This window comes from Hemiscyllium ocellatum, chromosome 31, assembly GCF_020745735.1.
Source record: "Hemiscyllium ocellatum isolate sHemOce1 chromosome 31, sHemOce1.pat.X.cur, whole genome shotgun sequence".
NCBI classification, from domain to species: domain Eukaryota; kingdom Metazoa; phylum Chordata; class Chondrichthyes; order Orectolobiformes; family Hemiscylliidae; genus Hemiscyllium; species Hemiscyllium ocellatum.
Window position 1 is genome coordinate 3,317,082 of NC_083431.1, and position 26,792 is coordinate 3,343,873.

Consider the following 26,792-nt stretch of genomic DNA (forward strand, 5'->3'; position numbering starts at 1 on the left):
TGGGACCAGATTAGGTTGGGAATCTGGTTGGCATGGACAAGTTGGCCCAAAGGGGGTCTGTTCTGGGCTGTACATCTCTATGACTCTATTTGTTAAGGTTCCCCACAGTAGGCTCATTCAGAAAGTTGGGAGGTATGGGATACAGGGAAGTTTGGCTGTCTGGATACAGAATTGGCTGGCAGAAAGAAGATAGCGAGTGGTAGTGGATAGAAAGTATTCCTTTTGGAGGTCGGTGGCCAGTGGTGTCCCGCAGGGATCGGTTCTTGGGTCTCTGCTCTTTGTAGTCTTTATAAATGACTTAGATAGAGAAGTGGTAGGGTGGGTTAGTAACTTTGCCGTTAACAAAGGTCGGTGGGGTTGTAGGTGGTTTTGAGGACGACTGCAGGCCACAGCAAGACATTGACAGGATGCAGAGCTGGGCTGAGAAGTGGCAGATGGAGTTCAACCTGGATGAATGTGAAGTGATTCATTTTGGAAGGTCGAATTTGAATGCTGAATACAGGGATAAAGACAGGATTCTTGGCAGTGTGGAGAAACAGAGGAATCTTGAGGTGCACATACATAGATCCCTCTAAGTTGCCACCCATGTTGATGGGGTTAAGAAGGCGTACAGTGTTTTGGCTTTCATTAACAGAGGGATTGAGTTTAAGACCACGAGGTTATGCTGCAGTCTACAAAATGATTAGACCACACTTGGAATATTGTGTCCTGTTCTGAGCGCCTCATTATAGGAAGGACGTAGATGCTTTAGAGACAGTGCAGAGGAGACTTATGTGGATGCTGTCTGGATTGGAGGGTTTTGTCTTACGAAGAGAGGTTGAGTGAGCTATGGCTTTTCACACAAGAGAGGAGGAGGAAGAGAGGGGACTTGATAGAGGTGTACAAGGTAATGAGAGGCATAAGTAGATAGCCAGAGACATTTTCCCCAGGGCAGAAATAGCTATCACAAGGCGCATAATTTTAAGGTGTTTGGAGGAAGGTATTGGGGAGATGTCAGAGGTAGATTCTTTACGCAGAGAGTCGTGGGTGTGTGGAATTCACTGCCAGTGGTGGTAGTAGAGTCAAAGACATTAGGGACTTTTAATCAACTGCTGGACAAGCACATGGATGGCAGTAAATTGAGGGGTGTGTAGGTTAGGTTGATCTGGCATTAAGATAAATGCTTGGCAAAATATCATGGCTGAAGGGCCTGTATCATGCTTTTCTCTGTTCTATCAGAAGGTTGGGGTATGGGGCAGAGACAGTATTGATAGTAGAGAAGTTTGCAGATGACACAGAGGAGGAAGGCATAAATGGATTGGTCAGATGGCAAATCAGTGGCTGATGAAATTTAACCCTGAATAAGTGTGAGGTGATGCACTTTGGAAGAAGGGACAGGGAACTACTGAAATGAATGGCAGGACACAAGGAAGCTCAGAGGAACAGGAGGATCTTGGGATGTACAGGATTTCTTGATGAAGGGCTTTTGCCCAAAATGCTGATTTTACTGCTCCTCGGATGCTGCCTGAACTGCGGTGCTTTTTCAGCACCACTCTAATCTAGACTCTGGTTTCCAGCATCTGCAGTCATTGTTTTTACCACGTACAGGATTGGTTAGGCGATAGCTGGAGTTGTGCATGCAGTTCTGGTCATCGCACTAGGGGAAGGATGTGACTGCACTGGGAGGGAGTGCAGAGAATATTCACCACTACCATTCACCGGAATAGAGCATTTCAGCTACAGCGGGACACTGGATAAGCTCGGATTGCTTTCTTTGGAGCAGAGAGACTGAGTGGGGGTGGGAGGTTGCAGAGGTGGACCTGACAGTGGTGTGTAAAATTATAAAGGGCTATAGAAAGAGTGAAGAGAAAGCAACTGCGATCCCTTGATCAATGGATCAATAACAAGGGGGCATAATTTGAAGGTGAAAGTCAGGCAGTCTAGAGGCTATTGGAGGATAAAAGGTTTCTCCCACAGGCTCTGAAATGCTTGTGAGACTAGATGAGGCAGAAAACCTCATGACCCTTAAAACATACTAGAATGAGCATAGGAAGTGTTATAATATTCAAGTCTACAGGCCTAGTGCAGGAAAGTAGGGCCAGTACAGGTAGTAGTGTATCTCTGGTGGCACACAGACTTGATGGATCAAAGGGCCTCTTCTATACTGAATGGTTCTGTGGATGAGAATTTTCTAAACAGAAGTGTATCTGGAGCAGGAGTCACTGTTGGTCAGTGAACACAGGAGGAGTGATGGGTAAATGGAAACCAATTGTGAGTTAGGAGATGGTAGCAGAGCTTTAGGTGGAAAATACGAGACCAGGAATCTATGGGAATAGTCAATTCTGTGGATGAGATTTTCAGCAGATGAGCTGAGACAGTGGCTGAGAAGGACAATGCTACAGCAGTGCAAGGAAGTGGGTTTTGTTGATGGAGGGAAAGACAATAATATCCAAATCCAAACACATTGTCCAGCAAGTCACTGGGCAGTCATCAGCACAGTGATCCTCCTCACAATTTGGGTTTTCAGGAACCATACTGTGTCTTCTGCTCCCAGGAAGACCACAGCTACATGAAGGATCCAAGCAACAGGAGACCCACCTGATGCCAGTTCTTTATAGTGGCTCCAGCTGACTTGATGACTTCTTGTATTTGAGCCTTCAGAGCAGAGATCTCTACTGTGGCCTGGTTCATCTGTTGTCCCATCTCCAGCAACATCCCTCGTGCATCCTCCTTAACTGTATCCAGGTTCCTTTGGCACTCCTCACACTTAGCCCTGACATTTTGGAAACAGACAGACAGACTCCTGTTTTACTGATATACCAAATGAGGATTGCACAGGATTGGGGGCTCGTTCACATTCAGTCAATGTCACAGTACAGGTCGCCTCCCAAATGCCAGGGCATTGCTTCAAAGGTATTCCACTCGTAGCTTACTGACCTCCCCCTGTAACCTCCACTGTTCCCAGTAACCTCTATGCTAAGATTCTCTCCTCTTTTATAAATAATTCAATATCCCATCCCACCTAATTGCTGTAATCACTTCCAGCCCTTTCCCTCCGTCATCTGGCCCTAAAAATCCCCCCCCCCCCCCCAATCACTCCATCATACTGCCCATGAAACCATAAGACACTGGAGCAGAAATTAGGCCATTCAGCCTAATGAGTCTGCTGTGCCATTCAATCATGGCTGCTAAGTTTCTCAACCCCATTCTCCCACTTTCTCCCAGTAACCCTTGATAGTCAAGAACCTATCTCTCTCAGTCTGAAATATACTCAGTGACCCGGCCCCCACAGCTTTCTGTGGCAGTGAATTCCATAGTTTCCCCACTCTCTGGCTGAAGAAGTTTCTCCTTATCTCCGTTCAAAAAGGGTCTTCCTTTTACTCTAAGGCTGTGCCCTCGGGTCCTAGTCTCTCCTACGAATGGAAACACCTTCCCAACATCCACTCTGCCCAGGCCATTCAGTATTCTGTATGTTTCAATTGGATTCCCCCCTCATCCTTTTAAACTCCCTCAGGTACAGACCCAGAGTCCTCAAACATTCCTGATATGTGAAGCTTTTCATTCCTGGGACCATTCTCGTGAACCTCCTGTGAACACGCTCCAGGGTCAGTACATCCTTCCTGAGATATGGGGCCCAAAACCATGCACAATACTCCAAATGTGGTCTGACCAGAGCCTTATCCAGCCTCAGACATACATCCCTGCTTTTATATTCAAATCCTCTCAAAATAACTGCCATCATTACATTTGCCTTCCTAACTACTGACTCACCCTGCAAGGTTACCTTGAGGGAATCCTGGACTAGAACTCCCAAGTCTCTCTGCACTTCAGATTTCTGAACTTTCTCCCCATTTAGAAAACAGTCCAGCCTCTATTCTTCCGACCAAAGTACCAACACCTTCCCATGTTGTACTCCACCTGCCACTTCTTTGCCCAATCCTTCCTTACCTTTAAACCAAATCAAAACACACAAACAGAAGCCTCCTCAGTGAGACCCTAGATAGGTTTTCCACAGTCAGCTCCAATGTAATTTATGCAGACATTTGTTTACAACCTTACTGTGGAACACCAGAGGTCACTAATCAATTCTATCCATTGAACCCTGTGCCGTAGTTGGATGACTACAGTTCTCTCTGACTCCATGCACAGGAACACTCAAACATTGTTCTGGGAAAGGGTAGGGTCAGGGAGTCTGCTCGCTAGCGCACTCACCGCAGCTCCTCACACTGCAGGTTGCGATCATGCAGGAGGCGGACGTGTTCACTGAGCTGCCCTTCCATCTCCAGCAAATGCTCACGGGACACCTTCAGCTCCTGCTCCATAAACTGGTTCAAGTGAACAGAACAAAAAGATATTCAAAGGGTTTACATTTGCAAGAAATCTCCCTTAGTAGCAAGCCCAGTTATTCCATGGTCCAAGCCACGCAGTGTTGTGTTGCACCAACTTATAAAAGTGACAGTCTTTCTGCTCCAACTAGCCTGTCTCATACAGTCACGTTACGTTAAGCAGCACCTTACTGTTGACCTCCCCAATCCAAGGCAAACGAATTCTTCCAGGATAGGCAAGACAAAACTATTCCTGGGGATAGACAATTACAAAGTCTTTGGGGAGGTGGTGGGGGTTTGATGGGTGGGCTACAAATGAAAAAAAAATTTTCCCAAGTAACCAGACCTAATCTAAGAGATCACTTTGATCCCAATTTAGATCCAAGGGAATCAACCTCTTCTACAAGTCGATTCTCAAGATATCCACCTGTTCACCCAGTGAGCTGGAGTATCGAGTCCCTGCTCATCCTTACTCACAAATCCCAAAGTCAGTCCACATGTCAGAAATATGGAGGAATACTCCCCAATTGCCAGGATGGGTGCAGCTCCAACAACATTCATAAACCCAGGACAAATGCACCCACTCAACTGACAGCCCATTCACCACCTTCAACATTCACTTTCTCCACCATTGATGTACTGTGAAAGCAGCAAGTCCCATCTACCAAGATCCATTGCAGCAACTCACCAATACACCTTCAAAATCCACATCCATTATCACCTACATGGACAAGGGCAACAGATGGGAACACCACCATCTGTAAGCTCCTGTCCCAGTCACTCACCAGCCTCACTTAGAACTGTAATGCCGTTCCTTCACTGCATTGGGTCAAAATCTTGGACCACCCTCTAACGTACATTACATGCACTACAGTGTTTCGAGAACGTGCCTCATCATCATCATCATCACTATGTCAAATGTCAGTAAGAGATGGGCAATAAATGCTGGTCTAGCCAGTCAATTCCATGAACTAATAAAAAGCGTTATATTAATCAGGACAATCTCCTCATAACCCCCTTTGCTGCTACTCTAGCTGACTCAGTACAGACTAGGGAACAAACTTGCATCCTTTCCTATATGGCTGACCAACACACAAGGAATCAGGAATGTGAGATCACAGCGTGCAAACTCCTGGTGGTAACAGTGGTGCTGAGATCCTGGTTTCACAGACTCAGCGAACAAGACAAGACAGACACTCTGGGCTGAGGCCTATCTACACAAAGAATGGCTCTGACATCCACAGAAATCACAGATTACAGGAGACCATTTGGCCTGTGTTGTTGCTTTGAAAGAGATGCTTGCGTTTAGTCCCAGAACTGTCTTATATTCATTACCTATCCAGATTCCAAAAACTTCCCAGTAGCATTCTCATCTCCTGTCACTCATCTGTTACCACTGGTTTTGACTCTTCTGCCAAAGGAAATAATTTTTCTCTCTATTCTCAAAATTTCTCAACTTACAAAACATTTCAATTAGCGAATTATTTTAAAAGGTCTGAATATAATTTCACGTCATCTTCAATACAGCCACAGGTTCCAAAGCTGTTTACCCAAAGGATGAGAGAGGAGGCTAGAAAGTGACCAAGGAACAGGAGATTTGATGTTTCGGGCATAAGCCCTTCTTCAGGAATGATTCCTGAAGAAGGGCTTATGCCCGAAACGTTGAATCTCCTGCTCCTTGGATGCTACCTGACCTGCTGCGCTTTTCCAGCAACACATTTTCAGCATCTGCAGACCTGACTTTCTCCTAGAAAGTGACCAGCAGAGTTAACATTAGGTTTTCTGAAACTTTTGAAAGGAGAATGCAGGAGAGTGTAAATGGAGAAGACAAAGTAAGTCAAAGATATACAAAAACAGAGAAAGAGGGTTCTAGGGTGTGATGTTGGATCAGAAGATGGTATCACAATTAAGGAAGAACATGCAATTATGCAGCAAATCAGTTGAGAGATCAGATGTCACAGAGTGTTTGGAGGCCGGAGGAGGTCACAATGAGAGACTGAAAGACAACAACAGAGGGACTGAAACAAAAAAAGCAACTGGATAAATTCGATGCACCATGGGAGCCAGGATATTAGGACTCTTGGAAGACTGGACAACTCAAACAGCAGCACCTAGCACAGGGTAAAGAATGTACACATCACAGCAACAAATCCAATTTGTTCAAGATAGGGTTCAATATAGACAGAACAAAGCCAAGTCTATTAAAGATGCAGATTTTAAAAAGGTGGACAGTACGTTATGCGCAAAGCATTAATTGCCTCCACTCCAGGTTTCATTAGATTAGATTCCCTACAGTGTGGAAACAGGCCCTTCAGCCCAACAAGTCTACACCGAACCTCTGAAAAGGAACCCACCCAGACACATTTTCCTCTGACTAATGTACCTAACACTATGGGCAATTTAACATGGCCAATTCACCTGACCTGCACATCTTTGGACTGTGGGAGGAAACCGGAGCACCTGGAGGAAACCCATGCAGACACGGAGAGAATGTGCAAACCCCACACAGACAGATGCCCGAGGCTGGAATCGAACCTGGGTCCCTTGGTGCTGTGAGACAGCAGTGTTAACCTCTGAGCCACCGTGCTGTCCCCATGTCATGAACCAGTTAGACTCTTTCATTTTGAATTAGATTTAACCAGTGATGTTTAAAGAAGCCATGTATTCCTAAAAGCTCATCTGTGCCAATAATTGGAGCATAACCCAATTTCCTGGGAGAAGCTCCTGAGATTCAGGCCATCGCTCTAGAGTACAGGCCAGAAGTAGGTCAGGCTAAAAATGACAGGAGCCCACCTTGAAGAGTATGGGTATAGGAGAGGATGTGAAAATGCAAACCCAGTTACAGACAGATTAAATGCCAGCAGCCCCTACTGAGGTTTTGCAATCTTTTGTAATTTTAGTCAGATAAAATGTATAATTTAAAAGCAGACACAAGAGAGCTGAAGAGAATGGAAATCAAGAGAAAGAGGTCATGGAAGCTGCAGGGTCTAAATAAGGAATCATAGGGAGAGGTGCTCAGGTATAAAACTGGTATTACACATGACAGGCGCGGGGGTGAGAAGGGGATAGGAAGAAAGCTCTTCATTGTGTCATTTGCACAGAAGGAGAGGCCATTCTGCCAACTGAGTTCATACCAGCCACCAGAGCAATGTAGTCAGATTCAATCCCTTGTTCTATTTCCATTCAAATACTGCTCTCAGCATCCATAACAGGACCACCCACCTGTTGCGTTAACAGCTCCACATCCATTCGAACTCTGGAATGTTCAGGACCTCTGAACCATAGCTGAGCTTTCACCATCTCCCCAAAATCCCATAGCACTCGATGCTCTGATGGTCAACAACACTTCCTCCCTCTAAAAGCCAGCTTTACAATTGAACCAGTTATAGTGAAATATCTTCACATCCTTCAGGAGAGACACCGTGGTCCAGCTAGGAGTGTCTAACTAAGTGCCTGGCCACTGTTCCTATAGGTACACAGAGGGTTCAAGCATGACCAAATCTCACCGCCTAGCCTACTGCACCACAAATGTCACACTAGTGTTGGGATTTAATAAAATTGAATTGTACAGCTGCCTTCCCATACAATCCACCACCGTCCATCATGCTTTGGTTGTTTCTCACTTACCTTGTTATAGTCTGCTATCAATGCAGCCTCGGCTCGGGTATCGGACAGTTCTTGTAGCTCCTCATCTTTAAGTGCCAGAGCCTTAGTTAAGCGGGCGACCTCAGCCTCAGACAGCTCTAAAGCTTCCTTCTGCTGCTTTAGTTTATCTATAGCTTCTTCCAGACTGAGGGAAAAACATAACATGCCAATTAAAAAGACAAAACAATTTTTAAAAATACATACAATTAAACAAAATGTGGCTAAAGTATAGAGCCTGCTCTTTATTCCACATTTTAAAAATATCAATTCCAATTTTGAACTGTTCGATGGACCTATAATCTAAGCTTTTGAGGTAAACAAAGTTCTAGATTTCCACTCTTTTTTGCCCTTTACAGGAATAAAGTCTTCCTAATACTATCCTAAATATCCCATGTCAATTAAAGGGCCATCTCTTACTCTAACAGATATTCTGTTTAGGATACAGCCAGGGAAAATGGCTTCTCTGGGGAATGCAGAGACAGCAAAGTCTGCATCTCCAGGAAAAGCTCAGCTGCATGAGAGGGGTTGAGATGCGAGAGCAATACTGACAGGGGATTCGGTTCTAGGGAGAAACAAATTGATGTTTCTGCAGCTGCAGACGTAAAACTAGAATGGTGTCTTGCTTCCCTGGTCCCTGAGCAACTGGAGGAAAGTCTGAGTGGACAGGGAATACAGCCAGAGATCATGGTCCATGCCAGTATCAAAAGTAGAGAGGGGAATGAAGTCCTGCAAACACAATGTAGGAAGCTAGGAAATAAATGAAAACAGACGTCAAAAGGCACTAATTTGAGGATTATTCACAATGCAAAGTGCTAACGAAATCAGAAACAGAACAGTAGACAAAATTGATGTTTCTTCAACAGTACCGTCCAAAGATATGCAGGTCAGGTGGATTGGCCATGGGAAGTGCAGGGTTACAGAGATAGGGTTGGGGGAGGGGTGTGGAAATCAGTGGGAAGCACTTTGGACAGCACTATGGACTCTGTGGGCCAAATGGTCTCCTTCCACACTGTAGGGATTCTATGATTCTATTCAATAAAATGGTGCAGAAAGAAAGGATTAAGATTCTTGGGACATTGGAAACAATTCTGGGGAAGATGAGACTTGTACAAGCTGGATGGGTTGTACCCTAGCAGAACCAGGGCTAATAGCATTGGAGGGACAGTCATTAGTACATGGAGAGGGTTTAAACCAGAGTGACACTGGGACAGAAACCTGAGCTGGCTGAAAAAAAAGAGAAACAAGGATGGAAGTGATAGAGAAAAATAGAAAGCAAAAGTAGAAGGTGGAAATAAACAAAGGCTAGCAGCAAATAGGTCTGGAGTACAAAAAAAATGTAAAATGAAAAATCACAAAATGAGATGTTTGGAGGCACAATGTCTGAATGCATGGAATTAGTCACAAAATGGTCGGCAATTCAACACAACAAACACATGCAGCTATACTGACATAGGGTGACCAAGGATGGGAACTGGACAACCAAGGATATTCAATCTTTCAGAAGGACAGGCAAAAAATGGTAAAGATGGTGGGTGGCATTGTTAGTGAAAATGAAATCAATGCAACAGTGAGAAAGGATATTGGTCAGGAAATCTAGATGTGGAATTAGCCTAGGTGAAGTGAAGGAGCAACAAGGGCCATAAAAATTAATGGGAATTGGCTACAGCCCTCCAAACAGTTGTGGTGAAGTCGGGGATGGCAGTAAAAAGGAAAGAGATAACTGCAATATGTGCTACAGTAAACACAGCTGATGTTAATGTATATATAGACAAGACAAGCTACATCAGCAATAATATTGTGGCAGTTGAGTTCCTGGAGGGTGTACAAGATAGATTTTTAAACCAATACATTGAGGAACCAATTCAGGACAAATTCATCCTAAATTTCATTTTGAGTCATGAGAAAGGGTTAGTTAATAATCTTTAACAAGGTCCTTTAACAAAAAAAAGGCCATAACATGGTAGAAATATAGATCTTCGAATAGTAAGTGAAACAGTCCAATCCCAAACTGGGATCCTAAATTTAAACAAATGAAACTTCAAAGGTTTGAGGGATTTGTTGAGCAATAGATTGGATAACTTCATTAAAAGGCATGCCAGTGAATAAACAATCTGAGAAACAAACTTGCATTGCAGCAGTTATACATTCCATGGGCAAAAGAACACGAAAAGTAGACCTTCTATGGTTAACAAAAGAAAACAAGAATGCCGTTAGATCCCAAGAGGAGTCACATAAACAAAAACAGAAATTGATGGAGAAACTCAGCAGGTCTGGCAGCATTTGTGCAGAGAAAGCAAAGTTAACCGAGTCATCAGAACAGATAATAGTTCGGAAAAGGTGATATATATGCTGAAGAAGGGTGGGGTGGAAGAGTGTCACATAAAAGCTGTATAAAGTCACTCAGCAAAGTAGCAAGCCAGAAGATTGAAAGCAGCTTAGAATTCAACAAAGGAGAAACAAGAGTGTAGTTAAGAGGGAAAAACAGGTTATGAAAATAAATATGCAAGGAACATAACAGCTGGCTGTAAGACTTTCTGTAAGTCAGTAAAATTATGAAGATTAGTCAAGATGAGAATATAATAATTGGCCCGTTACACAGTCTGAAACAGAAAAACTGATAATGGAGAATAAGGAAATGGCACAGCAATTAAACAATGACTTTTGTTCTGTCTTTACAGACAAAATTCCCCCAGAAATATTTGAGAAGCACGGGTCTTTTGGGAAGGAGGAACTGAAGGAAATTAATATTAGTAAAAAAATTGCTGGAGAACTTAATGGGCCTGAAAGCTGATAAACTCCCAGGGTAATAAAAGGAGGTGGCTATGGAAATAGTGAATACACTATATATCATTCAAAAGTCTTTAGAATCTGGAAGAGTCCTGGCAGTTTGAAGGGTGGTTAATGTAACCCCTCTTTTTAAAAAAAAAATGGATAAAAAGAATGATTACAGACTAGTTAGCCTAACATCGATTATCGGTCAAATGCTAGAGTCTATTCTAAATAATATAATAAGAGGACACTTAAAAATACCCATATTATACAAAGAGTACTTGAAAGGAAAACTGTGTTTAACAAACCTACTTGAATTTTCTGAGGATATAATTTGCAGAATAGATGAGGAAGAATGCATAATTATGGTGTATTTGGATTTTCAGAAAGGTTCTGAAGGCTCATAAGAGGTTACTGTGCAAAAATTAAAGTACATGAAATTGGTAGCAATGCGCTGACATGGATTGTGGACTGGTTAGCAGATAGAACTGAGCAGGAATAAATGCATTGTTTTCAGCGTGGAAGAGGGTGACAAATGGGGTAACAGAAGGATTAGTGCTTAGGCACCAGTTAGTCACACAGTACATCAATGAATTAGGTGAGAGAATAGAGTGCAATAGTCCCATGTTTGCTGATGACAAGAAACTACATAGAAACATGAGTAGTGAAGACAGAGGCTTTCAAAAAACTTAGACAAGTTGAGTGGGTGGACAAGGACGGTCTAAATGTGGACAAAACTGAAGTCAGCTGGTTTATTAGGAAAGAAGTCAGAATGGCAGAGGATTATTTAAATGCTGATAGACTGGAAAGGCTGATGTACAAAGGGACCAGGGTATCAGTGTACAATGGTTACTGAAAGCAAGCATATAGGTACAGCAACAGTTAGGAAGGCAAATGGTATAGTGGCCTTCATTGCAGAGAGTTTGAGCACTGGATCAAGCAAGTCTTACTGCAGCTGGAGAGAAACTTGGTGAGAGCACAGCTGGAGTAGTGTGTGCAGTTCCGGTCTCCTTACTCAGGAAAGGATAGATTTAACATTGAGGGAATGACTCCTGGCGTGGCAAGTTTATCGGAGGTGAAGAGATTGAGTTGCCTGGGCCTGTATTCATTGGAATTTAGAAGGAGGAGAGGATCTCATCGAAACATAGACAATGCTGGCAGGCTTGGACAGGCTGGATACAAAGATGATATTTCCCCTAGTTGGAAGATTCGGAACAAGGGACCATGGTATCAGGGTGTGTGGTAAAGCATTTCTGACAAGACAGAGAGAAACATATTTACTCAAAGAATGGTGAACCTTTGGATTCGCTACCACAGAAGGCTATGGAGATAGTCACTGAATTTAAGAAAAAAGGTAAATGGGTTTCCATTCACCATAAAGCTGTGAAGGTGCATGGGCAGGGAGTGGAATAGGATGGTGAAATACAGGATCAGCTATCATTATGTTGAATATCAGACTAGGCTTGATGGGCCAAATGGCCTTCTTCTATGTTTCTATATCCCCTTATTCCACCACCTACCTCCGGTGCAAATCTACACTGTACCTCCTGCAAGACAAACCTATTCTTCCAAAGATGCAGTGTCCAGGACTGAACTGCTCCAGATAGGATTCATCTAGAATGTAATACAAGTAGCTTCTGCCCCAACATCATGAGGATGCTGCAATATAAGGTCCAATATTTCAACAGCAGCTTTCAACAATGGTCTGTTCGGTCAATGTCATACACGAGTCTGCGAGAGCTTCTCAGAGAGTCATTAAGGTACAGGGACTCATGTTGGTAAATACAGTAACCTTTCTGCACATTATTACCTTTTTACATTCGCCGTTAGAGTATCTGACAGCTCCTTGTTCTGTGCTTCACAGGTCTGCAACCTAGGGCAAGGTGAGAAGTACATATTCATCGTTACAACCAGGAGTATTTAATGACACACAATCCAACCACAAAAGCAAACACATAATTGCACCTTAGAGGCAAAACTGACTCACTTTTCTGCTCTCTCAACCAGTGCTGCCTCAGAAAGTTTCAGTGCTGCCTCAGTTGTTGCCAGTTCCACAAAGTATTTACTGTTGTCCTTCATCAGCTTGTCGCGTTCTTCCTCCACTTTGGCTAGCTGACTGGTCAAGATTTCCAGCCCTGGAACAGATATCAAAAGGTTAACTACTCTGTAGTTTGCAGCAGATTGCGTCTTCCATGTTCGGGAGTGAGAATGGGGCAGATGAGTTGATGCTTAGCACTATTAAAGAGTGTCTAGACCTGCTGCTCTTCTGTGAAATAATATTGTGGAATCCTCTACGTTCACCAAGAAAGCATATGAAAAGAAAAAAGCCCAGGAACAGTGCAGCAGCCCTTCAGTACTGTACTCAAACCATGGGCCAAGAGTGAGATTTGCTACTACCTACAAACTTACCAGATTTCAGCTGCAGATTCTCACATTCCATCCGTTTGACTTTGTCCAGGGCACCATGGAGCTCGTAAGCAGTTTGTTCCAGTTCCTGTTGCATCTGGGCCACAAACATATTTATTTATTTACACACAGTGTACATTTAAATACAAGCCAGGGTATTAAACAAAAGACAATGGGCAATGGCATTGGCTATGACATCCCACGTGGGGAAATTCTACATTTCTATGGGTTTATTCCTGAAACTGTATCCCCAACGTAAAAACCCACAAACGACAGGAGACCTGTGTTGCTGGAGCAGAGGCTGCTTCACAGAAGAATCCCAGCAGTATATTACAAAAATATAATCAATTACATGTCCTTGTACTCAGGTGTAGACTGGAGAATTACAAATAGTAAATCCTAATTAAACAGAAGTATAAAGTCACACCCAGCAAATGTAGTTTAACCTTGGTAGTGGGAAAACACCCAGAAACAATTATTTGACAGAAAATTAACTAATCCATATTTGGCCAAATGACTGTTAAGGATAACCAGCAGAGGTTAAGGGAGACGATTGTTTAACTTGCGAGGCTTTTTTTAATGGAGTAATTGAAAGGATTGGTGAAGCATAAGTGAAATTTCCAGATACATTTGATATTGTGCTGCAGATTGTGAGCAATTTTAGAAAATGAAAGATAGGAGGGAATGTAGATATAAGTTTAGTTGAGTGACATGAACAAAGTTAATAAATGCTTGTTTTAGGGTTGAATAAGGTTTATAGTGGAGCATGTCTGGATCAGTGTCAGGGCCCTTGCTCTTCCTCACAGATATTAATGACTTAGACATTGGGTACAATTTCAAAATTTGGTGATACAATACTTGTAAGTATTGTAAACTGTGGGGAGAACAGTGTGGAACTTTAAACAAATAAATTTGTGGAATGGGCAGACTAGTGGCAGATATAATTTAACATAAATAAAGATTAAAAATTACTTCATGTGATAGCAAGAACATGGAGAAACAACACAAAGGCTAACAAACTGGGGCTGAAGCAAGCCATTCAGCCCATCTTGTCTTCTCTGCCATTCAATGGAATCGTGGCTAATCTGATAATCCTCAACTCCAATTTCCTGCCTTTACCCCCCATTACCTTAATTCCCTTACAGATTAAAAATCTGTCTGTCTCAGCCCTGAATATACGTAGTGACCCAGCTTCACAGCCATCTATGGTAAAGTCCCTAGATTCACTAGCCTCAAGAAATCTACTTTCCATCTGTCTTGTGATGGTGATCCCTTATTCAGAGATTATGCTCTCTGATCCGAGATTCTTCCACGAGGGGATCCACCTTTCTCTGCATTTACCCTGTCAAGCTCCACAGAAATTTTGTATGTTTCAGTAAGGTCGCCTTTCATTCTAAATTCCAATGAGAACAGGCCAAAATTACTCAACTTCTCCCAAAGACAGTTCCTCCATTCCTGGGATCAGCCAAGTAAACCTTCTCTGGATTGTCTTCATTGCCGGTATATGTTTCCTTAGATAAGGAGCCATAAACCATTGACGTGATTTTAGCTTTAGTTTGATTAATGCTTTGTCCAGTTTTAGCAAAACACCTGTACTTTATAGCGCATTCCCTTTCAAACAAAGCCTTCCCTGTTACCGACTGAACCTGGATGCTGGCTTTGTGGTTCATGGACAAGAATCTCTGTTCTATAGCATTCAGGAGTCTTTCTCCATTTAAATAATTTTCAGCTTCTCCATTCTTCATGCCAAGATATACAATCTTATTTTCCCACATGGTATTCCACCTGCCAAGCTTTTGCCCACTCAAACTGTCTATATCCTTCTGCAAACTTTCTGTCATCCTCACTGTTTGCCTTCCCACCTATTTTTGGGTCATCCACAACATTGGCTATAGTACTTTCAATTCCCTCATTGCAGTCATTAAATTATGTTGTAAATCATTGCAGCCTCAGGACTGATCCCCACAGCTACAGGCTGCCATTCTGAAAAAGCCCTCCTTGCCCCTAACTCTGATTATGTACCCTCTCTAGAGTTGTACCCCAGATACGTTATTGAAGGGTCAATTGAGAAACTGGCTAAGCATACAGTATCCTAGGCATTATTAATAAAGTGCACAGAGGAAAGTAATGTCACTGGACTCCCATGTTAATGGTTTGAGGATGTGGATTTGAATCCCACTATGACATGTGGTGAAACATGATTTCAATAAAATCTGGAATAAAAAGCTAGCTACTGTAGATTGTTGCAAAAATCCATCAGTTTCACTAATATCCTTTAGAGAAGGAAATTTCCATATCTAATCTCCAGACATAAAGCAACATACTAATTCTAAACAGTTTACTGGGCAATTAGGGAAGGATGATAAATGCTGGCCTTGCGAGCAATGTCCATGTCCCGTGGACAGTTTTAATAAGTGACTACAAAAGCAAGTTAGTTATATTGAACTAACATAAAAAGTTGGAGTACTCCTTACAAATCCTGGCACCACATTTTAGGGATGTTGAGTTTTTATAGAGAACAATGAAAAGATTTGAGAGAATACTTTCAGGGTTGAGGAGATGGTTGGAGAATTGGGACTGCTCTCCTTGGAGGAGAGAAAATCAACAGAAGATTTGACAAAGGTTTCAGAATCACAAGGGGGGATGGATAGTAGACAGGGAGAAGCTGTTCTTATTGATGGAAGTGTTGAGAAACAGAGGGCCTAGCCTGAAGGCGAGTGGCAAAAGAACCATTGTTCACACAAGGGGAGAAAAAACTATTTTCATGCAGCATGTGGGTAGGTTCTGAAAAGCATTGTCTGAGAACATTGCCGAGGCAGTTTCAATGGAGGCTTTCAAGATGGAATTGAAAAGGAACAATGTGTAGGTCTGTGGGTTTAAGGTGGGGAAACGGTACCAAGTGAATTGCTCCTTCAGCGAGCCAGAAGAGACACAATGGGCTGAATGGCCCATTTGGTTTTATTTTGAAAACAGTTACAGTAAAATTAGTACAGTAGCGCCTCGACATACAAACAACCCCATTCACGAACAAATCGGTTTACGAACAGGATTGTATGTAAAATTTTGCTTCAACGTACGTACGAAATTCAAGGTACGAACGAAGGTACGAACACAAAAAGCCCGTGTGCGACCACGTGGTTTCATGTTCTGCTTTGCTACGCGCTTGTTGAATGCAAAAGCTCTCATGCCCCGCGTGATCTCATTCAGTTCGTCATTGGCGCGTGCACTGTGAACAGCATTCATTGCTACGTCCAAACATTCTTACGCTATCCGAACAATGGGAAAAATTGATTCAGTCTGCGAACTTTTCAGTTCGTGACCTGGGTCCCGGAACGGATTAAGTTCCTAAGTTGAGGTGCTACTGTATGTGTTTCCACCACAAACATCCAAGGTCAATCTGTAATTTTCATTGAACCAACAATACTGGCTTAACTCACTCCAGTTATAATGCAGAATGACAGTTGACAGAGAAATCATCAGAACAGACAAGTACTTACATTAACCATCTTCCATTCAGCTTCATCTGCCGTTTTCTTTAGCACTGTTTTCTCCTCCAGGGCCTTCGCTGTTACCCGAGTCATTGCTTGGAGCTGGATAGTACTCTGGCGGGCAAGATCCCTGGCACCTTTCAGCTGTGCAGACACACGGCCACATTCAGAACCAAACACCACAATGGCAATTTCAAATCACAAAGTCCCAGACTTGTCACAAAAGCTAAAGATTTTATCCATTTTTGCAAATCTTCCCAACTTACCAGACTTTTTAAACCCAAGTTAACAGAAAGTATGGAACAGCTGCTGTATTTAACAAGAATTACTGTTTATTAGCTGCAGGTAAATACCTATGAAATGTCAACATACAACTCTACTGGTTTAAACTGTAAGCACCTTTACCCTCCCCTCCACATCCACATCAGACAGACACAATAAAACATCGGTGTTATGGCTGCAGGAAAGAAATTACTGAGAAGACAGTTCAGTGGCCCCTGACAAAATTCTTCGTTTTGGCTCATCAGAACGTATTGTTTGTTGGTCTCATCCTTTTCCAGGTAGTTTACACTCACTTGCAGGAGGCCAGGATTGCCTGGCTTATAAATCACAAACTCTCTAACTTACTGGTAAAAAGCATCATCATACAGCAACTGGTGAGGGAATGCAAACCTGCTTTCTTAATGCTTTAGGAATTTTTTTTACTGCAGGGCAAGCCTTATACAGTTCACGATGAGGTCTTGGGGAGTGTTGCTGAACAAAGAGACCTAGGGGTGCCTTGAAAGTGGAGTCCCAGGTAAGTCGGGTGGTGAAGGCAGCATTCGGCACACTTGCATTTGCTGGTCAGCACATCAAGTATGGGAGTTGGGAGGTTATGTAGTGGCTGTACAAGAGATTAGTGAGGCCACTTTTGGAATACTGCATGCAATTCTGATCTCCCTGCTATAGAAAGGATGTGATGAAACCTGAAAAGTTCAGAAAAGATTTACAAGGATGATGCCAGGGTTGGAGGGTTTGAGCTATAGGGAGAGGCTGAACAGGCTGGGGCTGTTTTCCCTGGAGTATCGGAGGCTGAGGGGTGACCTTATAGAGGTTTATAAAATCAGGAGGGCCAAGGTCTTTTACCTGGATCCAAAACTAGAGAACATAGGTTTACGTTTGGGGGAGGTAAAGATTTAAAAGGAACCTAAAGGGCAACTTTTCAAGCAGAGGGTGCATCTACGGAAGAAGGTACCAGAGGAAGTGGCCGAGGCTGGTACAATTACAACATTTAAAAGGCATTTGGATGGGTATATGAATAGGAGGGATATGGGCTGGGTGCTGGCAGGTGGGATTAGATTGGGTTGGGATATCTGGGCGGCATGGACAGGTTGGACCGAAGGGTCTGTTTCTGTGCTGTACGTCTCTACGACTCTAAGTCAGATGGAAAATTGGTTGCACTGCACCCAATAACAGTCCTCAATAGGCTATTGAGAGTTGCCCTGGTTATGGCCCAAGAGGAAGTTATTCCATTTTCTGTGGTTTGGTGGTGATGGTGGCGGGGGGAGATAACAGCTGATGGAGATGGACCTTTTCTCCATCACCAGTGCAGGAAAGGGGATGTTTACTGATAATTGTCCAGACTTCAGTTCCACTACCAACTATTTGGAGAGTCTGTGCCTGCTTGTAGGTTGATCAGGACAACAATCAGTCGTGAACTGATCCAACATTAATGCCAATGGCCATCTTCGGCAAGAGAATCTAATCACTGTCCCCTGACAATGTGGAAGCATTTGCTCCACGTCCATTCAATCCAGGCCATTCAGTTTTCTGTAAATTTCAACCATGTCTCCTTCATCCTTTTAAACTCCAAGTACAGACCCAAAATCCTCAAATGACCAGTCTTTATCACCATGATCATTTTGGTAATCCTCCTCTGGATCCCCTCCAATGCCAACACATCCTTCCTTAGACTATAGAGTCCAAAACTCCTCATCATATTCCAATGCGGGTCGCCCAGAGCCTTATGCAGCTTCAGCAGTACACTTCTGCTGTTGTATTCTAACCTTCTCAAATGAAAGCTAACATTGCATTGACCTTCCTAACTGTCAACTAAACCTACGTGCTAATCTGAAGAGAATCCTGAATTGGACTCCCAGGTCCCTTTGTGCTTCATGTTTCCAAAAGCTTTCATCATTTTGGGAATAGTCCATGCGTCTATGCTTCCTACAAAGTGCATAACTTCACACTCTCTCACACTACTGTCCACTCACCATCATGTCCAAGAACTCTACAGGCTTCCCTTCTGTTCAACATTATCGGTCCCACCGCCCATCTTGGTCATCTGCAACAATGCCCTCAGCTTCTTTGTCCGTTAATGTACAACACAAATAGTTGTGCTCACAACTCAGTTCTGCAGAATGTCACTAGTCATTGACTGCCATCCTAAAAAAGACCCCTGGATCTGCACTGTCTACCTTCTGCCAGACAGCCACTCTTTTATCCATGCCAGTACCTTGCCCATAACAGCATGGGCTCTTATCTTATTTAGCAGCCACCTGTACAGTACCTTGTCAAAGGCCTTCCAGAAATCCAAATAGATCATGTCCACTCGCTTTCCTTTGTCTAACTTGCTCATTACCTCCTTAAAAGATTCTAACAGATTTATCAGATATGATCTTTCCTTGATAAAGCACCTCCAAGTACTCCACAATCTCTTCCTTCATGATGGACTCTAAAATCTCACTTGAGGAGCAGGAGAATCGACGTTTCGGGCATGAGCCCTTCTTCAGGAAGGGCTTATGCCCAAAACGTCGATTCTCCTGCTCCTTGGATGCTGCCTGACCTGCTGCGCCTTTCCAGCAACACATTTTCAGCTCTGATCTCCAGCATCTGCAGTCCTCACTTTCTCCTCTAAAATCTCACCAACAACTGAGGTCAGGCTAACCAGCCTATAGTTTCCAGTCTTCTGCCCCCTCCTTTCTTAACCAGAAGTGTTGCATTCATCATTAGTATTCTGGGACCTTCCCTGACTCCAGTGCCTCCATAATCTCCTTAACCATCATCTTCAGATCCCTCAGGTGCAGTCTATCTAATCCAAGTGATTTATCCACCTTCAGACTGTTCGGCTTCCCCAGCACCTTCTCCCTTGTGATGGCCACTGCACTCACCTCTGCCCTTGACTCTCTTGAAATCCTGCTATGCTGCAGGTGTCTTTCACTGTGAAACTGATGTAAAGTACCTACTCAGTTCCTCCACCATTTCTTGGTTCAGTTCCAGCCGTCCAGTTTCCATCCTTGTCTGTCTCTTACCTTTTAAATATTTGAAAACTATTGCAGATGTCTGTTACATTACAAGCTAGCTTACCCTCACATTGCATCTTCTCTCCCCTTATTGCTTTTTTTGATATGCTATGCTGTTTTCAAGGTTCCCAATCCTCTGGCTTCCCACTAACCTTCACCACATTGCTGGCTTTCTCTTTTGCTTTAACACTGTCCCTGACTTCCTTCATCCATCACAGTTGCTCATCCTCACTTTAGTATGTTTCTTCTTCCTGAGGATGGAGTGCTGCTATACTTCCCAAATTTCCCCAAGAAATACCTGCCATTGCTGTTCTACCATTTTCCCTTCCAATCAACTCTGGCCAGCTCTTCCCTCACGTCTTTGTAGTTACCTTTACTCAACTGTAATACTGTTACATCGGATTCCAGCTCCTCCCTCTGGAACTGCAGGGTGAATTCTATCAGTTTATGGTTGCTGTCCCAAGGGCTCCTTCACCTTATGCTCCCTAATCAAAGTCTGCTTCATTACATGCCATTGAATCCAGAAAACCTGTCCATTAGTGCGCTCTGCCACAAGCTACTCCCAAATAAAACATTTCGTAGACATTCCATGAATTCCTCTCTTTGGTATCGCTACCAACCTAATTTTCCCAGTCCACCTGCACATTGAAGTCTGAAATAATTATTGTAAGTGTCTTTCATGCATGCCTTTTCAGTCTCCTGACTATTGCTGGGAGACCTGAACATAACTCCCATCAGTCTGTCTCATATCCTGTGCGGTTCTTCAACTCGAACTGCACAGATTCCACTCCTTCCAAATCTACAATTTCTTGTTATCAATTAAATTTCATTCCTGACTGACTAGGCAACACTGCCCCCTCTGCCCATCGACTGGTATTTTTGATAGGACACATATCTTTGGATATTTAGTTCCCAGCCCTGATCCCTTTGCAGTAACATCTCTGTGACACCCACAACATCATACCTGCAGTCAAAGATCATTTACCTTGTTTCATAAACTGCGTGCATTAATTTCAACACCCTCAGTCCTGCACTGACTGTCTGCCCACTTCTCACTACCTTAAACATTCATTCTTTTTGTCAGGGCACTTGGCAGAAGCAGTGTGTACCACCTGCAAAATATCCTGCAGAAACCTACAGAAGTTTCTTCAACTTGACACCTTGCAAACCTCACCTTTTATTGGCTCAAAGAGGGCAGCAGGGCTCTGTTTCCCTCCAATTCAAATCCTCCCAACATGGAACTACATTGCCGTGATGAGCAATAATCCAGAGGATGAATAATTTGAAATGTTAGAGGTTCTGACACAGGGTAACTCTCAGCTCATCCTGTTCAGCCCCAGCAAGTCAGGACCAGATCTCCTCCCCAGAATTCCAGGTTGGTATCCAACATGATCATTTCAGCAGATGAAAGTGGATGCGCCATGTGAGATGTGTGTGCCCTGGGTCACACCAATGCACCTGGCAGCTGGAGGGGGCCAGAATAAAGCCTAACCAAAGACAGTGAACTTTAATCCAGTTGAGTTTCTCACCTGCTCCTGCACGTTCAGTTGGGTGTTCTTCATTTCCTCATAAGCTCCATCTGCACCAGCCAAACACTCTTCAACCTCCAGCATCAGCAAATTCTGCCAAGACAATTACACAAGCATGACTCAAAAAGTGTGGCACTGGAAAAGTACAGCAAGTCAGGGGCAAGAGAATAGAGGTTTCAGGCATAAGTCCTTCATCAGGAATGTTGCAGAAACATGTTAGAGAGAAGGGTAGACCCACAGTCAGATAAACGGTTAGTTCTCCATTCAACAATGACACCTCCATAAACCAAGCAGGATCAGCCGAGCACGGCACACCGTTACTTACTTGCTGCTTGCGGCTGTTACAGATTGCACTGTGGAGCTGCAGGTACTGCTCCAGAGTCTGCTCCAGATCTTGCACTCTGCTGGCATGCTGCAGGTACAAGCTGCGGTAATGATCCTCTACCTGTCGACACAACAAGCAGCATGGTTAAACATTTAAACTCTCAGTCACTGTCCAATGGTCTTTGGGGGTTTAGGAAGTGAAAGAATTGGAGCTCATCCATTCTGCTATTTGGGGGAGATACAGAGACCAGCCAGTGTTAGCCTGTGGACCTCTTGTCAGAGTTCAGGCCACCAAAGCCAATCCTAGTTGGAGCATTCAACCCCAATACACAGTAGGACTCCAGTGCACACTGGTACTGAGAGGCTGCAGGGCAGTTCTGCACAAGTGAGACAGACAGGGCAGCTTTGGAAAACAATACAAGGATTTTTCAGGCTAATTAACAGCCTCAAATCACATGAACATTCCATGAGGAACTTGGTAGAATACGTAATTAAAGACATTGTAACAAGATATTTCAAAAATGAAAACACAATCCATCAGCGTGAGAAGGTTTTATGAAGGCTAAATCATGTTTGACTGATTTGCTAGATGTAACAAGCAAAGTGATAATGGTGGGTGTTGTAGATGTATTATGTCTGGACTTCCAGAAGGTATTTGAGAAGGTGCTGCACAAAAGAAAGATCACGTGGGCCAAGGGGTAACTTATAAGTTTGGATAGAGGATTGGTTAACCAACAGGAAGCAGAGTGACTGGATAAATAAATGGGTCTGCTTCCTAGTTGGCAAGCTGTACCCAGTTGGTGCCACATGATTTGGTCTTCGGGCCCCAACTGTCTACAGTCAATATTGATAAGATACGAAAATCAAGTTTGCAGATCACATGAAAATAGATGGTTAAATAAGCTGCAACAAAGAAATAAGAAATTTACAAATAGACATGCATAGTTTAGGAGAATGGAACAAGATTTTGTAGATGGAGTTGAATATGGATAAGTGCAAGGGTATTCAACTTTGGTCAGAAAGAACAAAAAGGCAAATAATCTAGAGTGCAACTTCAGAATGCTTCAGAGCAGAGGGATCAGAGTGCCCTCAGTATGAATTACAGAAAGCTAATGTGCAGGTACAGCAGATAATAAGGAGAGCAAATTGAATCTCAGCATTTATTGTTAAAGAAATGGCATATAATAGTTGGGCAGTGGTGCTGAAATTGTACAAGACATTGGGAAGACTGCATGCAGACAGCTTTGGTCTCTCACGTGAGTGAGAATGCAATTGCGGTTCAGAGAAGGCTCACTAAATTAATTCCAGAGAAAAGAGGCTTGTTTTAGGAGAAGAGATTTAGCAGTTGAGCTCTATATCGTCTAGAGTTTAGAATAACGTGAATAGGTCTAACTGGGGGGGCTGGGGGTGTATGTGTGTGAATTTAAACCAGACATGAGGGGAATTACTTCTCTCAACGGGTCGTGAATCTTGAAATTCATTACCCCAGAGTCTGGTGGACATCGGGACACTGAATAAATTCAAACGGGGAGATAGACAGATTTTTAAAAATTAATGATGGGTTGTGGAAAATAAGCAGGAAAGTGGAGTTTAGGCAGGGATGAGATCAACCACAACAAGTGAGAGAGCAGGAGCTGAATTTCCTACTCCAGCTCTATGTCTTTATGCTTTTAAGGAGCAATGTAGATTTGAGGCTAAAATCACATCAGCTATGATCTTATGGAACAGAAATGACTGATAGGCCCACTCTTGTTCCTTGTTCGTATATTCATTCAAGAATATAACTATCTTTACTACAACATTTATTTTTGAAATACAATTTAGTCCTTGGTTCAGGGAGGATTTTACAAGGGCCTTGAGCCCAGATGGAAGGTAGAAGGCAGCCAACAAACATTAGATGTCAACTCAGAATTCCAAGCTGAGGCTGTATGCAGTGTGGAATGAGACCTAGATATCAGACTCTGAGGCAGGAATGTTTGCACTGAGCCAGATGATTACTCCCAGAGTACAGCAGCCTCATTTCCCACAATTCTTTCAAGAAAAATTTTATTTAAAGCTTCAGTGTCTTGGTTAATGAAGAGAACTGGAATTCTACACAATGGCTACTTCAAAGGACATGTTAAACCATGTAAAAGGCTATGATTAGACCACACATGGTGCTGTATGCTGTTCTGGTCTCCAATTTATGAGAGATATAGAGAGACTGGAGATTACACAACAAGATTGAAATGGGACGCCAGAGTGACCAGGGCACACCCATCAAAACCAATTGCACAGACCAGACTCTTTCCTCTACAAAGACAGAGGGCCTGATGAAAGAACATAGAACATTAGAGCACAGTCCAGGCCCTTTGGCCCTCGATGTTGCGTCAACCATTGGAACCAATCTGAAGTCCATCTAACCTACACTACTCCATTCTCGTCCATATGCCTATTCAATGACCACTTAAATGCCTTTAAAACTGACGAGGCTACTACTGTTACAGGCAGTGTATTCCATGCCCCTACTACTCTGAGTAAAGAAACTATCTCTGGCCTATCAGTTATCACCCCTCAATTTAAAGCTACATCCCCTTGTGCTAGCCATCGCCATCCGAGGAAAAAGGCTCTCCCTGTCCACCCTATCTAACCCTCTGATTGTCTTATATATCTCAATTAAGTCACCTCTCAACCACCTTCTCTGTAAAGAAAACAGCCTCAAGTCCCTCAGCCTTTCCCCATAAAACCTTCCCTCCATACCAGTAAATCTCATCTGAACCCTTTCCAAAGCTTCCACATTCTTCCTGTAATGTGGCAACCAAACCTGTACACAATACTCCAACTGCAGCCACACCAGAGTTTTGTACAGCTGCAGCATGACCTCATGATTCCAAAACTCAGTCCCGCTACCAATAAAATCTAGCACACCCTATGCCTTTTTAAACAACCCTATCAACCTGGGTAGCAACTTTCAAGGATCGATGTGCCTACACTACCAAGAATCTTATCATTAACCCAGTACTCTGCATTCCTGTTACTCCTTCCAAACTGAATCACCTCTCACTTGTCTGCATTAAACTCTATTTGCCACCTCTCAGCCCAGCTCTGCATCTTATCTTTGTCTCCTTGTAACATACAACATCCTTCGTCACTATACACAATTCCACCGACCTTAGTGTCATCCACAAATTTACTAACCCATCCTTCTCTGCCCTCATCCAGGTAGTTTATAAAAATGACAGTGGACCCAAAACAGATACACCACTAGTAACTGAACTCCAGGATGAACATTTCCCATCAACCACCACCCTCTGTCTTCTTTCAGCTAGCCAATTTCTGATTCAAACCGCTTAATCCCTTGCCTCTGTATTTTCTGGAATAGCCTACCGTGGGGAACCTTATCAAATGCCTCACAGAAATCCATATACACCACATCAACTGCTTTACCCTCACCCACCTGTCTGATCACCTTCTCAAAAGAACTCAATAAGGTTTGTGAGGCACGACCTAGCCTTCACAAAACTGTGCTGACTATCCATAATCAAATTATTCCTTTCTAGATGATTATAAATCCTCTCTCTCATAATCTTTTCCAACAACTTACCCACAACTGAAGTAAGGCTCACTGGTCTATAATTACCAGGATTGTTTCTATTCCCTTTCTTGAACAAGAAGACAACATTTGATATTCTCCAGTCTCTGGCACTATTCTTGCAGACACCAACAACATAAAGATCAAAGCCAAAGGGTCTGCAATCTCTTCTCTGCCCTCCCAGAGAATCCTAGGATAAATCCCATCCGGCCTAGGGGATGAATCTATTTTTAGACTTTCCAGAATTGCTAACACCTCCTCTTTATACACCTCAATCCCATCTAGTCTAATAGCCTGTATCTCAGTATTCTCCTCAACCACATTGTCTTTTTGTAGTGTGAATACTGACAAAAAGTATTTATTTAGCACTTCCCCATCTCCCCTCACTCCATGCACAACTTCCCACTATTATGCTTGATTGGCCCTAATCTTACTTTAGTCACTCTTTTGTTCCTAATAGAAAGCCTTAGGGTTTTCCTTGATCCTATCCACCAATGACTTCTCATATCCCCTCCTGGCTCTTCTTTGCACTCCCTTTAGGTCTTTCCTGGCTAACTTGTAACTCACAAGTGCCCAAACTGAGCCTTCACATCTGACCCTAACATAAGCCTCCTTCCTCTTGACAAGAGAACTTCCTTAGTAAACCACGGCTCCCTTGCTTGACCACTTCTTCCCTGACCAGTACATACTTATCAATGATGCACAATAGCTGGTCCTTGAATAAGTTCCACATATTTAATTGTACCCATCTCCTGCACTTTCCTTCCCCATCCTGTGCAAGACAGAAACTGAAAACTGGAATTCAAGAGTTTCTTCTTTACACAGAGAATGTGGAACTCCAAGAAGTGGTCAAAGTGAACAGTATCAATGTATTTAAGGGGAAAACTGGATAAACAGAAGGGAGTAAGGAAAGGAATAGAAGGATGCAGTAACAGGGTGAGAACAAGACTGATGTGGAACAGAAATATCTGCAAATTCTATGAATTAACACAACTTACTGCCAGTTACAGCAGTTGCTGTCATGATACCCATTCACCAATACGGGGGCACAGAGTCAAAGATATATCTGCAGTAACACACAGAACAGTTACCTCGGGAGTCTGCGAACTGTCAGTCTGGGTGAAGGTATCCCTCTGATCTGCTGGCCCAGCCCAGAGGCCCAGATCTTTACTCTTGGACAGGTCTTTCAGTTGGCCAGAGAGAACCTCATTGATGAGCAAGGAAGTCTCTAGTCGACGTTCCAAATCCTCTCGTGGAACTGATTCCAGAGCCTCTCGGGAAAAGCTAGGAGAAAGAGAGTAAAAAAGGGAAGAAATCCACCAAACGAGTGCCAAATAACCGGGCAGCTCCAGAGCTGAAAAACCATTGGTTCTAGTCATGAATAATCTGAAGCATTGCACAAGATGAAGGGACCCTTTCTTCTCAGTGTGATTGTGATACTGGGAAAGGACAGGGAAGACAAGGCTCTGTAACTC

General features: G+C 43.2%; 1 protein-coding gene across 1 annotated transcript in view; it reads right to left on the reverse strand.

Annotated features, from left to right (window-relative positions):
- Positions 1-26,792, reverse strand: part of LOC132830507 (sperm-associated antigen 5-like) — a 49,546-nt gene that overhangs the window by 20,983 nt on the left and 1,771 nt on the right. Inside the window, exons 2-11 of the mRNA XM_060848269.1 lie at positions 26,409-26,601; positions 21,748-21,867; positions 21,423-21,515; positions 16,622-16,756; positions 13,128-13,221; positions 12,706-12,853; positions 12,529-12,591; positions 7,932-8,094; positions 4,192-4,304; positions 2,578-2,752 (exon numbers count right to left, since the gene is read on the reverse strand). Of these exons, the coding sequence (XP_060704252.1) occupies positions 2,578-2,752; positions 4,192-4,304; positions 7,932-8,094; positions 12,529-12,591; positions 12,706-12,853; positions 13,128-13,221; positions 16,622-16,756; positions 21,423-21,515; positions 21,748-21,867; positions 26,409-26,601 (1,297 nt within the window). The remainder of the gene's footprint in view (positions 1-2,577; positions 2,753-4,191; positions 4,305-7,931; positions 8,095-12,528; positions 12,592-12,705; positions 12,854-13,127; positions 13,222-16,621; positions 16,757-21,422; positions 21,516-21,747; positions 21,868-26,408; positions 26,602-26,792) is intronic.